This window comes from Nansenia antarctica, assembly GCF_963989245.1.
Source record: "Nansenia antarctica genome assembly, chromosome: 2".
In the NCBI taxonomy this organism is placed as follows: domain Eukaryota; kingdom Metazoa; phylum Chordata; class Actinopteri; order Argentiniformes; family Microstomatidae; genus Nansenia; species Nansenia antarctica.
Window position 1 is genome coordinate 4,084,795 of NC_137675.1, and position 15,000 is coordinate 4,099,794.

At 45.9% G+C, this 15,000-nt stretch overlaps 1 protein-coding gene across 1 annotated transcript in view; it reads right to left on the reverse strand.

Moving 5' to 3' along the window:
* Positions 1-15,000, reverse strand: part of LOC308151821 (bromodomain-containing protein 4-like) — a 33,164-nt gene that overhangs the window by 9,134 nt on the left and 9,030 nt on the right. Inside the window, exons 10-12 of the mRNA XM_080524711.1 lie at positions 13,722-13,976; positions 13,403-13,501; positions 12,717-13,154 (exon numbers count right to left, since the gene is read on the reverse strand). Of these exons, the coding sequence (XP_080380837.1) occupies positions 12,717-13,154; positions 13,403-13,501; positions 13,722-13,976 (792 nt within the window). The remainder of the gene's footprint in view (positions 1-12,716; positions 13,155-13,402; positions 13,502-13,721; positions 13,977-15,000) is intronic.

Here is a 15,000-nt window from a genome sequence, read left to right on the forward strand (position 1 = left end):
CAATGTAATTGTCAATTTTATTCCCGGGAACCGTGTTATTTCGCCGAACTACCACACAGCGAATCCGCAGAAAACCGCTGATAATTTCCCTACCAGTGAAACAGACCGTTTTGGGGGGATATATAATTTCCCTTTCGTATTGGGAAATGAGTGCGTACAAAGTACTCATATAGTGAATTCAAATAGTAAATAAAATCATCATAAAATCATGAATAACTCTTTGTATAGTTGTATATTGCAATAATAAATGTATGATTGTCACAAAATCCCACGGGACACGTGGACCTTCGGGAATCACTCAACATGCTAGGCTACCGCTAGCTGGTAGTGACAGTTTAATGAACATGCTGCTAGCACGTTAACGAGCATGCTAGTCCTCATCTAGCTAATCATATTGGAGTGAGCTGGGCTCACCATCACATTATCATTATCTACTTAGCAGTGGCTAGGGTCATTTGTTGTAGGCCTACTGTACTAACCTTTTTGCAAAGTTGCGGAATACATCGATAGGACAGTCGATGGCTGGTCAAAAATAAGGTTTGGATTGATTAGAAACAAATCTAAAAACGTGCTAGTTTGTCTTCGGTGACGGAAGAGAAGTGACGTGTGCCGCTGATGGACAGATATCACGTGATTTGATTGAGGAATTGTCTACGACACTTCAATTAGCTCGTCTCCGTTTATGCAGATAGACAGATAGATAGACAGACAGACAGACAGACAGACAGACAGACAGACAGACAGACAGACAGACAGACAGACAGACAGACAGACAGACAGACAGACAGACAGACAGACAGACAGACAGACAGACAGACAGACAGACAGACAGACAGACAGACAGACAGACAGACAGACAGACAGACAGACAGACAGACAGACAGACAGACAGACAGACAGACAGACAGACAGACAGACAGACAGACAGACAGACAGACAGACAGACAGACAGACAGACAGACAGACAGACAGACAGACAGACAGACAGACAGACAGACAGACAGACAGACAGACAGACAGACAGACAGACAGACAGACAGACAGACAGACAGACAGACAGACAGACAGACAGACAGATAGATAGATAGATAGATAGATAGATAGATAGATAGATAGATAGATAGATAGATAGATAGATAGATAGATAGATAGATAGATAGATAGATAGACAGACAGATAGATAGACAGACAGATAGATAGATAGATAGATAGATAGATAGATAGACAGATAGATAGACAGATAGACAGATAGATAGATAGATAGATAGATAGATAGATAGATAGATAGATAGATAGATAGATAGATAGATAGATAGATAGATAGACAGATAGATAGACAGATAGACAGATAGATAGATAGATAGATAGATAGATAGATAGATAGATAGATAGACAGATAGATAGACAGATAGATAGACAGATAGATAGACAGATAGACAGATAGATAGATAGATAGATAGATAGATAGACAGATAGACAGACAGATAGACAGATAGACAGATAGACAGATAGACAGATAGACAGATAGATAGATAGATAGATAGATAGATAGATAGATAGATAGATAGATAGATAGATAGATAGATAGATAGATAGATAGATAGATAGATAGATAGATAGATAGGTAGGTAGGTAGATAGATAGATAGATAGATAGATAGATAGATAGATAGATAGATAGATAGATAGATAGATAGATAGATAGATAGATAGATAGATAGATAGATAGATAGATAGATAGATAGATAGATAGATAGATAGATAGATAGGTAGATAGATAGATAGATAGATAGATAGATAGATAGATAGATAGATAGATAGATAGATAGATAGGTAGATAGATAGATATTTATTTATGTGTCACTCCTCAACAAACAGGTATGGTATAAAGAACAGCAACAAAAGGTGCATTAAAAAGTTGAGGACCACTCACATGGAGTTGTGAGACACAATACAATTCATAGCAATACAAATTAAAAACGTACATTCAAGTACTATTACACTTGAACTATTACACAACAAATACCATTGGCATTACAATAAAATACAATATGTAAAGGCAATGAAATATGTAAGGGAAAAAAAAAAGGAGGGGGCAGTTTATTGTGCGATGCTCATGAAGGCTACTCTTCTTTGTAGGATGAGGTGGCAGGCCTTGGCACATTCATTAGTGCAGTGTTCACCAGCTAACATTTTACACAATTTATTATGATCATCAAAGTCATTAAAATTCTCATAGTGTTTTGATAAAAAGATAAAAAGATCAGCGCGGATGTCGTTGTAAAGTTCACAGTGTAATAAGACGTGGGCTTCGGATTCAATCGAACCACTGTTGCACAGTGTGCAGAAACGACTCTCCACTGGGGTGTTAGTGTATCTGCCGGTTTCCAGGGCTAAGGGAGCGACTCCACACCTAAACTTGGCAAGGGCACTACTATGCTGCCTGGGCATAATGTATTGAACATAGGGTTCTGATTCAAATTTTTTTTTAAAAGAACAGTAAGTACGCAGTTTGTTTCCCTCTGGCCTGTTAATCTGTAGGAGCCATTTCTCCTTGTCTGTCTCTGCAACTGCTTCATCAAGACTCCGTAGATCATTTCTTGATAGGATTAGATCAGTGCTGGCGAGATGGGATAGATGTAGAGAGCTAAAAAATGTTCGCACCGTATGAGCATAGTTTTTCACATTTCTCATCTGGTTAGCCCACAGGAACACACGCTTACATAGCCTGTTATCCGGCATACCACACAGTCTCTTCCAGTTCTTGAAAATGCATGACCACTGGTGTTGCCACATGGTTTTCCACCCCAAATCACCTTGAATGGCAGCATTCGGTGTGTATTTACCCACACCCAAATAAAAACGACATGCCCTATTAAAAACAGCATTAATACAAGAGTGACTTTTGTAACCCCAGACAGCAGCTGCATAGGTCAGGATGGGCAGAACCAAAGATTCAAACAATTTGGTGAAACATTTGAAGGGGAAACCACCCAATATTTTGCTTTTGGCTATAATTGCAGTGTGCAGCCCCAGCAAACCTCAAACACATCTTGGTGGGTTGCAAGACCAGTCCAACTCAAGGAAGATACACCTGGCGCCACAACCAAGTGCTAAAGTGCTTGGCTGCCGAACTTGAGCACAAGAGGGTAACCACCAACGCCATGCCTCTAAATGCCCATACTACCTTTCCACGGAAAACAACCTTCATCCGGGAAGGGGAGAAACAGCGGACCAAGCCATCACCTCCAGGCTCAGGCCCACTGAACGCAGCCCGGGATTGGGAAATGCGGGTAGACCTCAGCCAGAGGCTCACCTTCCCACCCGAAATTGCAGCGACCAACCTGCGCCCAGACCTAGTCCTCTGGTCCAAGTCCTGCCGGCGTGTCTTCATCGTAGAACTGACGGTCCCATGGGAGGAGGCCATCGATGAGGCATTCGAACGGAAGAAGCTGCGGTACGCCAACTTAGCAGTCAAAGCAGAGGGGCGGGGCTGGAACGTGAAGGTTTGGCCAGTGGAGGTGGGCTGCAGAGGCTTTGTAGCCAGCTCCACCACAAGGCTCCTGAGGGCAGTAGGGATCAGAGGACAGGCCCAACGGAAGGCAATCAGAGAACTGTCCACTGCAGCAGAACGGAGCAGTCACTGGCTGTGGCTGAAACGTAGGGACCCAACATAGGCTCCCAAATGACCACGTGGTGCCACCGTGCGACACACACCCAGGCCTGATCAGCCTGTGGTGGGCCAACCTCGGCAGAGGGTGTCTTGTGATAACTGGCCGAAACACCCAATGAGGTCGGGGACCACAACTGAAGATGTGTCGTACTGGTGGCACCAGGTGATCATTGCCAAATTCCACTCCACCCAAGAGGACATCTCCAACTCCACTCAATTGTTGTGCTGAATATTTAGGGATTTTAACAACCAGTCCTATTAAGAATCCACCTAGTGCTCTATTAGCATGCAAGGCTAGATGTTTAGCAGTTACACTATAGTCTAGGAACTCTGTTAAGTATAGACCCAGATATGTGTATTCTCTGACTACCTCTAGTGGGGAAAGCCCGCAGGAGAAGCTAAAACTGGACAGGGGCTTTGCTGGATTTCTGAAATGCACTACTTTGGTTTTATCAACATTTATATTTAGTTTCCACTCCTGGCACCAACTATGGACCAGTGTCAGCATCTCCTGTAGTTCCTCTTCTGTCTCAGAGATCAGGGTAATATCATCTGCGTATAAAAGTATAGAGATCTTTTCATTTCCTATAGGGACACCTTTTCCCAGGGCCTTAATTGCTATACTTAAGTCATTTATATATATGGAGAACAGAACAGGTGACAAAATGCAGCCCTGTTTTACGCCGATGTCGACTGGGAACCAATCTGTAAGGCTACCATTTACACGGACACAGCATTTCACATTTTCATACAGAGCAGTAAGACTACAGCTGACAACTTCTCCCATAGCATGCTACGGTTAATATGATCAAAGGCTTTGGAAAAATCGATAAAAGAGCAGAAGGTAGATTTTCTAAGCTTTTTCCTTGAGTCTATAATAGTAGTTAAAGTGGCAATATGGTCTATACAACTCCTTTTCTTTCTAAACCCATTTTGTTCATCTGTTATGATGCTGTTGGACTCCACCCACTCAGAGACCCTGTTATGTAATACACAGCAGAACAGTTTATATACAGCAGAGGTCAAAGTAATCCCTCGATAGTTTGCAGGTATTCTTTTATCTTTTCCCCCGCCTTTATAGATAGAGTTGATGATGCCATATTTCCATAGTTCTGGGATTGTGCCATTAAGAAAACAATGATTAAAAAGCCTATGCAATAAGTTAAGTGCATTACCATTTTTCAGAACATCAGCAGGTAGCCCATCAAAACCATATGCTTTGCGTTTCTTGGCTGCTTGCAGGACTTTGACAATCTCATGCTCACTGATTGGCTGGTTCAGGGATGTATCCAGGTTAAAGTGGGGGTGCTCTGTGACTCTGGCGAGGGTGGGGCCACTATGCTGGTTCGCCTGGAACAAGCTGGCAAACTCGCTCCTCCACGACTCTAGGACAGATTCTTTATCAGTCTGTGGAGAGCCATCCGGCCCCAAGACCTCCCAGGGGATGTTGGGGTGCCGCTCGCTGCCTACACCAAGCTGGTTAACTTGGCTCCAGAAGGTCTTCGGGTCGTTGCTTTCGAGCTCCTGGATATTCTCCTGTTGCAGTCTCCAGTGGCGTCTCTTTGCAGCTTGGACTGAGCGGTCAAACTGTCTCTGTCTGTCCTTCATCACAGCTCTAGCCCTGGCTCTTGTTGGTCCGGGGGGGCAGGATGTCCATTCCTTCTCTGCCACGCTCAAAGAGTTCCATAATGAGGATTGCTCATCTGTCCACCAGGCTTTTTTTGTTCTCCTCTTTTTGTTTGTGCGACCCGATTGGATAATAATGTCCTTGTGGGGTATCTGTTCTCGCATCTCATGTTTTACAATGTCACAAAACTTAGCATACACCGAGTCCACAGTAAACTGGTTGGCTGCTGAGGCCTCTAACTGGGCTATACAGCCCCTCAGTGCATCTTGGCAGCTGTCACTAGACAGGAAGTGGTCGGGGATAGTGGACAAATCAAAGGCAGTGAAAGAGACCCTGTCCTCGTTCCTCTGTTTGGGAGATTGAGGTAGGGAAGGTACTGCTGGTAGGGCCATGGTGCAGGTAAGGCAGGAGGGGTCTGGGATTACTCTAGTCGTGTCCATAATTGAGACACACCCCGCTTGAGTGAAAAGGTCCCTGCTCCTAGTTACAGTGAAGTCACTAAACCAATGCAGATTTTCATGAGGGACGATTAAATAATCAACAACTGACAGCCCCTTAGTTGACACTAGGGGTGCAACGGTTCAGTTGGCCCACGGTTCGGTACGGTTCGGTATTTTGGGTCACGGTTTTCGGTACGGTTCGGTTCAGAAACAAACGTTCCAGACCAACTCGACCTCTGACCAAAGGCCGCGTTCGAGGCATTCACGTGGACGCTCCGGCGCTCTCAGAGCTAATTTACGAACGCGGCCAAATTGATCTTCTCGCCATAAAGCTTAAGCGTACAGTGGGCTTCCTGTATAGATTTAAATCTTGCTTTTCCTTGGCTTCCAGAAAACGTCTTGTCTCCGCCCTTTTCCTTTCACAATTGGATTATGGTGATACAGTATATAGGTTTGCTTCTCTGTCCACTTTATCCAAGCTAGACCCCCTGTATCATTCGGTTCTAAGATACATCACCAATAGTGCCTTCAGGACCCATCACTGTACACTGTATAGTCTGGTTGGATGGCCATCTCTTTCTGTCAGAAGGCTCCAACACTGGTACACTCTTGTGTTTAAAATCATCTCTGGCTTCTTACCGAATTATCTGGGCCTGAAGTTCATCCCTATACCGAGTGGCTCGGGTCTCAGGTCTCGTAGATGGCTACAATACAAGGTGCCACTTATCATGAACAATGTTGGAAGGGCAAGCTTGTCTTATTATGGCCCTTGGTCTTGGAATGACCTACAGACTACTTTTAAATTAGAGGCCCTTATTTCCATAAGTATCTTCAAGCGTAGATTAAAGGATGTGGTCACCGCTCGCTGTACCTGCTTTGGTTAGACTTCTCAATGTTTTAATCACCTTGTAAATACCCCTACCATTGTTTGTCTATTGTATTGTTGCCACTGTCTTATGTCCTGTCTTGTTATCTGAACTGTTTTTTTAAGATACTATTTTGACCCTGTCTTGGCCAGGTCTCTCTTGTAAAAGAGGTTTTAATCTCAATGTGACTTCCTGGTAAAATAAAGGTAAAAAAAAAAAAAAAAAAAAAAAAAACGAAAACCGAAAACCGTCACGGTTCACTAGTGAATTGAGCCGTGGAACGCAAACCGTACCGTCCGTTAAAAAACCGAGAACCGTTGCACCCCTAGTTGACACACAGGTGAAGTCATTCTTACAGTAGTTTCTCCCGTTTAGAATACAGCAATTTGCACTGATCAGAAATTGTGTAAGTAATTCACCATAGGAGTTAGATGAGAAGTCCACTACATTCCGTTCTTCCACCAAGTCCACACCCTCAATATAGTCCTGAGAATCTGCACAACGACTGTTGAAGTCTCCCATTATAAGAAAAGGGCCAAGTTTCTGAAAACTATAAACATTTGTGAGGATATTTTCATAAAAGTCTGCTGCATCTACCTGCCTAGTGGAGTTGGCTGGGGGTAAATAACACACAGCCACAGAGAAAGTATGGCTTATGTTTAGGTGGGGTCAGTTTGACCCACATTATTCCTTCCACAGAGTTGTCTAATATTTCACAGTGGTAGTCCATAGACATTCTGTCGCTTATGAATAGGCCCACACCCCCGGAGCCAGAGCGAGCCCGGTGGTGGAGTCTGGTTCTGTTCTGCCCAAACCAACTATACCCAGTCATGGAAGCAACATTAGTACCAGTCAGGTGCGTTTCTGCCACTCCTATTAAATCTATATGCCCAGATGGAGAATACACTGTGAACGGGTTTTATAGTTATCTGATGATGTGTTGGTGTTCCAGCTCTGTACATTCCAAAACCCGCAAACAACCTACCGCGGTTGCTGGTTGGCAGATGATCCAGCGCCGACATCGTTGTTGTGGGGATGCCGGGTGGTTTTCACAATCCGCCCGCCTCTCACTACGAGTTTGTCCGTCCCCATCTCCTTCAGGATGGCGTGGAAGCTAGACTCCATGGCACGTTGCTCGTGGGGAATGTCATGATTAATATACACCTTCTTATACACAGCATGATTCTTCAGTGTTGTTTTTTCCCCCATTACAGTCTTTTTCTGCTCCTGGGAGCTGAATTTTGCGATTACAACTCCCGGTTTGTCATTGTATGACTGTTTCCTTTCAGCCGACACACACTCTATGTCTTTGATGTTAAGACCGTCTTTTATCAGACCATTCACAGCATTTAGCGTCACTTCGTTCTCTCTTTGCAGGAGACTTCTAATGACCACATTAAGTGAGATGTCTCCCCTGCTGGACTCCGTGGTCGCATTCCGCCCTGGCTCATTCTCCAGGAGTTTCAGCCGCTCGTCAAGTTCATTTACCTCGTAGATCGTCCGGGGTTCCAAGTCGACCACCTTCGCCTCCAGGGCAGAAACCCGGCTGCACAGGTCCACAATGTCCTCCCTGAATTCTCGACGGATATCTTCCATCTTCTCTCTGACGGCAGCGGCCACCTTGTCAGCAATAGTGTCCTCCAAACCTTTGATGTTGTTGGAGATCCTTGTTTCCATACTCTGAATTGCACTTAAAATGTCCTGGTTCCTATTAGGTTCCTCACCTTCAACAATTTTCAATTCAGTGTCCATTTTTGACTTCATTCCGTCGTCTTGTTTCTTTGCATCTGAGCGCAGACCCGACTTATTGCTTTTGCCTGACGCCATCAAGTGCAACGATATAACAAATGTTTCGATCGACTAGTATGATTAGGTGGTTATCTCTCTGTGTACAATAAAGGTGCGTTCAAACTTAATTCTCCGGCGTTCAAACTTAATTCTCCGGCGTATGTTTCCTAGCTCGGCCTCTTCGCCATTTATTGATCAGTGCTACTGTATGTGAATTCATCTTTAGTGGTATTATTAATGGACAGTTATTTTAACGCAGGGATAATGATGATCAAAATTAAATACCTGCGCAATCCCCTCCTTCGATAACTGGCAGTTTGCATGACTCCCCTTGAGGACAGTGCAATCACTGATTTGGCATTAGTAACACAATGAGGGAAAAAAGTGGATGGCTATGTCAGGAAGGAAGAGACATAATTGATATGCAGGTGGTTTTGATTGGCAAGGTTATAAGCAGGGTTCGAGTTATGTGGGAGCCAATGGGAGCTGAGCTCCCATAAGGAAGGTCTGAGCTCCCATGAAAGCAGTAAAATCCTACATCTGTGGGGGTTGCTAATAATACATTACCACAACCATTATTTGATCAAAAAAGTCAATGTAATGAGTATTATTTATATTTATTTATATGATAAATATTCTAAAATAAACATGTTTTCCAAAAGAACTACGCGCACCAGCATTAATCTCCTGTGAATGACAGTATGCCTTTGACTGCCTGCACTTTACCACCAAGACACTATGGGGCGCAGTAGAATATTGTGCAACAGCAGAATATGATCGTTGAGAGCTTGCGAACGTGATTATTGAGAAGAAAACATTCAGTAGCTAGCTATCATGCCGCCCCAAAAAAGGCCACTGCTGCCGACCGAGTCGACAAGCCTGGAAAGTTTCGGGTTTTCATCCAAGAAACCAAACTTGAATTCAGCTGCACCTGTTATGACACCCAACGTTGAAACTGTTGAAATAGCAGAGCTCAAACAAAAGCAAGTGCTTCCGAAGAAAGTAGCAGAACTCACCTCCAGTATGTATAAGGAGCTAGTTCGTTCAGGGCAGCCTATACTGTCTAAAGAAAGGATACATATATTATATTTAAAGATTTGGACAGTCCTTTGTTCCAGCTGCACTCCGACTCTACAACCAGGCCCTGCAGGGTGGGGGAGACCTGGAGCTGGAACTTTGGAACTTGGAACTTTTTACTTATTGAGCCTGCACTGTTTTATCTATTTATTTATTGAATGTTTTCTGTCTGCCCTAACTAAGCTGTTTGACAACAACATTTTCCCATTGGGGACAATAATAGCGCCATAGCGACGACTCTCCACGCCACTCTATCCCACCTGGAGAGGGGAAACAGCTACGCGAGACTGCTCTTCGTGGACTTCAGCTCCGCCTTTAACACCATCCTTCCAGACAGGCTAGTGACCAAACTACTAGACCTGGGTCTATCACACTCTATATGTGCGTGGATCAAGGACTTCCTGACCGACCGCCCCCAGAGGGTGCGGGTGGGCCCCCACACCTCCACAGCCCTCAGCCTCAGCACTGGGTCACCCCAGGGCTGCGTGCTAAGCCCCATCCTCTACAACCTCTACACCCACGACTTCACCCCCATCCACCCCAGCAACTACATCGTAAAGTTTGCAGACGACACCACCGTGGTGGGATGTATCTCGGGGGGGGACGAGGCGGCGTACAGGGATGAGGTAGAGCAATTGAGCAAGCTGTGCAAGGTTAACAACCTGCTGCTAAACAAGTCAAAGACCCAGGAATTCATCGTAGACTTCAGGAGGAAAAAGTCCGAGATCCTGCCCCTGCTCATCAACGGAGAGAGCGTGGAGATAGTCTCAAACCTCCGATTCCTGGGACACAACATGCGGGATGACCTGGCCTGGAAGGACAACACTAAAGGCACCATCAAGAGGGCACAACAGCGGCTATACACCCTGAGATGCCTCAAGAAACAACACAGCAAGAAGGAGATGCTGGTGGCCTTCTACCACGGCGCAGTGGAGAGCATCCTCACCTTCGGCATCTCCAACTGGTTCCACAGCTGCACGGCAGCGGAGAGAAGCGAGCTACAGAGAGTCGTGAGAACAGCACAGAAGATCACCGGCGCCCCCCTCCCCTCTCTGGAGGAGCTGTACAAAACACGCTGTCTCAGGAGGGCCTCCAAGATCTCCAAGGACCCGACCCACCCTGGGCACGAACACTTTGTCAAGCTGCCCTCGAACAGGAGGTACAGGACCCCGGCCGCTAAGACAAACAGACTGAAGGACAGCTTCTACCACAGGGCCGTCAAGGCCCTGAACACAGAAAAGGCCTAAGTTCTGGGCCCAGGACAGTCCGGACGGATTGTATGGCAGCTAGTGCTGAGGCACAAACATGTACATTTTCAAGCCTGCAAACTGTGACACTTTAAAATAATGTGAAAAAAATACTTTCTTGTGAAATATGACAACCCTAGTTGACTATCTGTGCAGTATAGTACAGTGGATTGTGTACATAGCCTCTATTGATGTAAACCAGCTCCTTACCTTCTTGTGATTTTATGCATCTATGCTTTTTCTAGAATGTGTTTCTTTTTCTTTTCCTAAACACCAGGGGAGCCTCCCCTCCTAAATTTCGTTGTTTGGTACCTGTACTGTAGCAATGACAAATAAAGTATATCTATCTATCTATAAAGGTTTTCATCATCATCATATATATGTTATACAAAACTGAATCCAATTATGAAACTTAATGAGATGAATGGCGCGACAGTTGGCCCCTGCTCACCGATCCGATCATTCATGTGCCCAGATTGTAGGGCACATTGCACAAGAGATGTACATGTATATAACTAGAGGAATAACATAAGCTTGGATGAGATAAGATGATGATGAGGCTAACAACAAGAGGCTAAAAACATCAAACCAACAAATATAAACTCAACAATTAGAATGTATATTTTAGCTACATTAACCTTATTGTAACATGTAAATACTGATACTCACGGACAAATCTATCCCACGTTTTCAAACGACAACACTGGTGCATCAACTGCCACAATGTAAAGTGCGTTCGTAAATTTGCTCTGAGAACGCCGGAGCGCACACTGGGTCAACGTCATAAAGGGACCAAGTCATTTGATTGGACAAGAGGCATTCCATGAGAGCTGATCAGATTCCAAAGCGATTTTACGAACGCAGCCAATGCAAACTGTAAATAGAGCATCTAGGTTGCTAGGCAACGAATATGTGCATTATCTAAAATAACCGATAAAGCATGTCGGGTATTGCTAGGAAGGTTGTTTGTTGCTTGTTCATGGACGAGCATACATGAACATGATTATTTATGTCAGGTGCGATGTCACTGGAAATGGAGATGTGGACAATGTGTCGTGCTAACAGGGAAAGTGAATGGACTGTATAGCAAAAACATCAAAATGATTGGCCGAGATACCCGTGACTATCGCTTATAGCTGTTGTTTCATGTGGTGCTGTTGATGTGGTGAAATGAGTAGCCTATGGCTAATTAAAACTTGTAAGTCCCATCGCTGTGTGGGCATGATTCGCGTGCATGAGAACATTTCGCACTGTTATTTTGGAGACCCCCACAAAGCTCAGCTTATAACTCGAACCCTGGATAGGTATGTAGATAGATAGATAGATAGATGATAGATAGATAGATATGTAGATAGATAGATAGATAGATAGATAGATAGATAGATAGATGATAGATAGATAGATAGATATGTAGATAGATAGACAGATAGATAGATAGATGATAGATACCAAACCTAACCTCTAAATGGTACAAAGTTAAACATGACACATTTCATCATATTTTAAAGCAAGATTAATTTATATTTTTTACTTTTTACAGTTTCAAAATAATAAAACAAGGGAAAAGGCCTTGTGTCGGCTAGTACTTTGTAACTCCTCCTCGGGCAACTATAACAGCTTGCAAACGCTTTGACTCTTTGGACAGAGTCTAATTCTGAAAAATACCTACAAAATTCAAGACCTCATAAAATCGTGATAAGACTTTTTAATACTTATTAAGGGTCTTGATTTTCCCAATATGGATTCATCAACTTTTAATACTTTTCAAGACACCGCGGATACCCTGTGTCAATATGGACCAAAATCACGGAGGAATGTTCCAGCACCTTGTTGAATCTATGCCACGAAGAGTTAATGCAGTTCTGAAGGCACAAGAGGGGGGGGGGTCCAATCCGGTACCAGCAAGGTGTACCTAATGAAGTAGCCGGTGTGTGTGTGTATGAGCGTGTGTGTGTGTGTGTGTGTGTGCGTGCGTGCGTGTGTGTGTGAACATCCATACCTGGGAAAGGTAAGGCGGCGTGCTGGTTGAGGAAGGGGTGTGTCTCGAGGGGGGGGGGGCCAGGCTGGTGGGCGTTGGCGTTGAGGTGGGGGGGTCCGCCGGCCGAGCTGTTCAGGGGAGGGGGCTCCCCCGCGCCGCCGGGGGGGGGCTGGGCCAGGAAGTGGGCCAGGGGGTCGAAGGCGTTGCCCAGCAGCTGAGAGTCCAGGGAGGGGGGGGCGGGGGGAGGGGCGGCGAAGGGGTGCTGGGGATGGGGATGGGGCTGGGGCTGGGCTGGGGGGGGCTTGGACTGAACCACGGGGGCCTGGGAGAGATGGGGGGCCGAGGGGTGGGGTGGGGGGGGAGGAGGGGGGGGGGGGGCCCCGGGGGCGAGGGACTGGTGGTGCGGTCGCTTGGTGTCTTTGAGGGGGGGGGGCTTCCTCTTCTGTCTGGGAACCAGCCCTGGGGGGGGGAGGGGAGGGAGGGCGGGAGGGAGAGAGAGGGAGGGAGGGAGGGAGAGAGGGAGGGAAGGAGGGAGCAGAGAAGGATGGAAGGAGGGAGAGAAAAATATATAAATATATATAAACGTGTTATAATATGGAGAGAAACTATGAAGAACTGATATTATTGTTATTTCCCAGAGAATGAGACTGTACTTGGTGTGTGTGTGTGTGTGTGTGTGTATGTATGTGTGTGTGTGTGTGTGTTACCTTTCTCAGAGTCGTCGCTGTCTGAGGAGGAGTCGCTGCTGCCTGACGAAGACTCTGTCTTCATCTTCATCACACTGGTCACCTCCAGGGCCTTCTCTGCTACACACACACACACACACACACACACACACAATATCGATGAAGACACACACAATCTGGCGGTTTCTCCCTCTACTGTTAACTAGTGGAGGCAGTTTTACACACACACACACACACACACACACAAACACACCCCCCCCCCCCCCCCCCGCCCCTTTCTGCTCAGGCTGGTGGACGTACTTCTCCACCCCCCCCCGCCCCCACACCCCCCCCTCCCTACCTGGAGCCTTCTTCTTCCTCCTCAGGCTGGTGGAGACGTACTTCTCCAGCTCCCTCAGGGTGGAGGGCTTGAGCGTCTCGAAGTCGATCTCGATCTCGTCGGGGTTGGAGTTCTTCAGCGAGGGCTCGCGGGACTGGATGATGTGGACCACGCGGCCCAGCTTGTCCCCCGGGAGCTTGTTGATGTCAAGGCTGAGCTGGCGCTTCTCCTCGTACGACATGGGCCTACACCTGTCGGCCCCGCCCACAAACACACCTGGGGGGACAGGTGAGGACAGGTGAGGACAGGTGAGGACAGGTGAGGACAGGTGAGGACAGGTGAGGCCGAGGGAGGAGGTTAACGAACGGACGCATGCAGCAGGGTTACCACACCTTCACAACCGAAACACATCAAGTTCAAACACTTTTCAAGGACTTTCAAGACTCAATTCCCTCAAATTCAAGCACCCAACACGGCGTAGTTTGAGACAGAACTAGATGAGGATTGATATAATAGGAACTATCCGCTCACAGACGACAATTAAAAAGAGAGGCTTGAATGTGTGAACACTAGATGGTCTCTTGCCTTCTCTACCACAGCACAGCAAAACAATATATTGTGAAATATGTGTAAAGTTAAGCAATACAGAGACTTATTTACTAGTTGACGACCTAAGTAAAACCTTTTTTAATATATATATTTTTAATTGTTTTAGAGAGAGAGAGAGAGAGAGAGAGAGAGAGAGAGAGAGAGAGGGGGGGGAATTCAAGCACTTTCAATGACCCATGTCTCTTTTCAAAAACGTTTAAGACCTTGATTTTTTCCCCCTCAAATTCACAAACTTTCAAGGATTTCAAGGACCCGTGGGAACCTATTCATTCATTCACTTATCTAGGGTATTCTTGTACCAGCTCAGTGGCCTTTGCGGTTAGAGTGTCCGGCTGTCCGCCCCTGAGATCGGGAGGTCGTGAGTTCGATTCCCCTTGTTGAGTCGTACCACCAAAGACTATAATAAACGGTACCCGATGCCTCCCTGCTTGGCACTCAGCATTAAGGGTTGGATTGGGGGGGGGGTAAGACCCTGCGACATACCAGCGTCATTGGGTCATTTTTGGGGGGGGGGTCTCCACCTCAGAACACCAACACACCTGTCCCCAACACACCTGTCCTTAACACACCTGTCCTTAACACACCTGTCCCCAACACACCTGTCCTTAACACACCTGTCCTTAACACACCTGTCCTTAACACACCTGTCCTTAACACACCTGTCCTTAACACACCTGTCCTCAACACACCT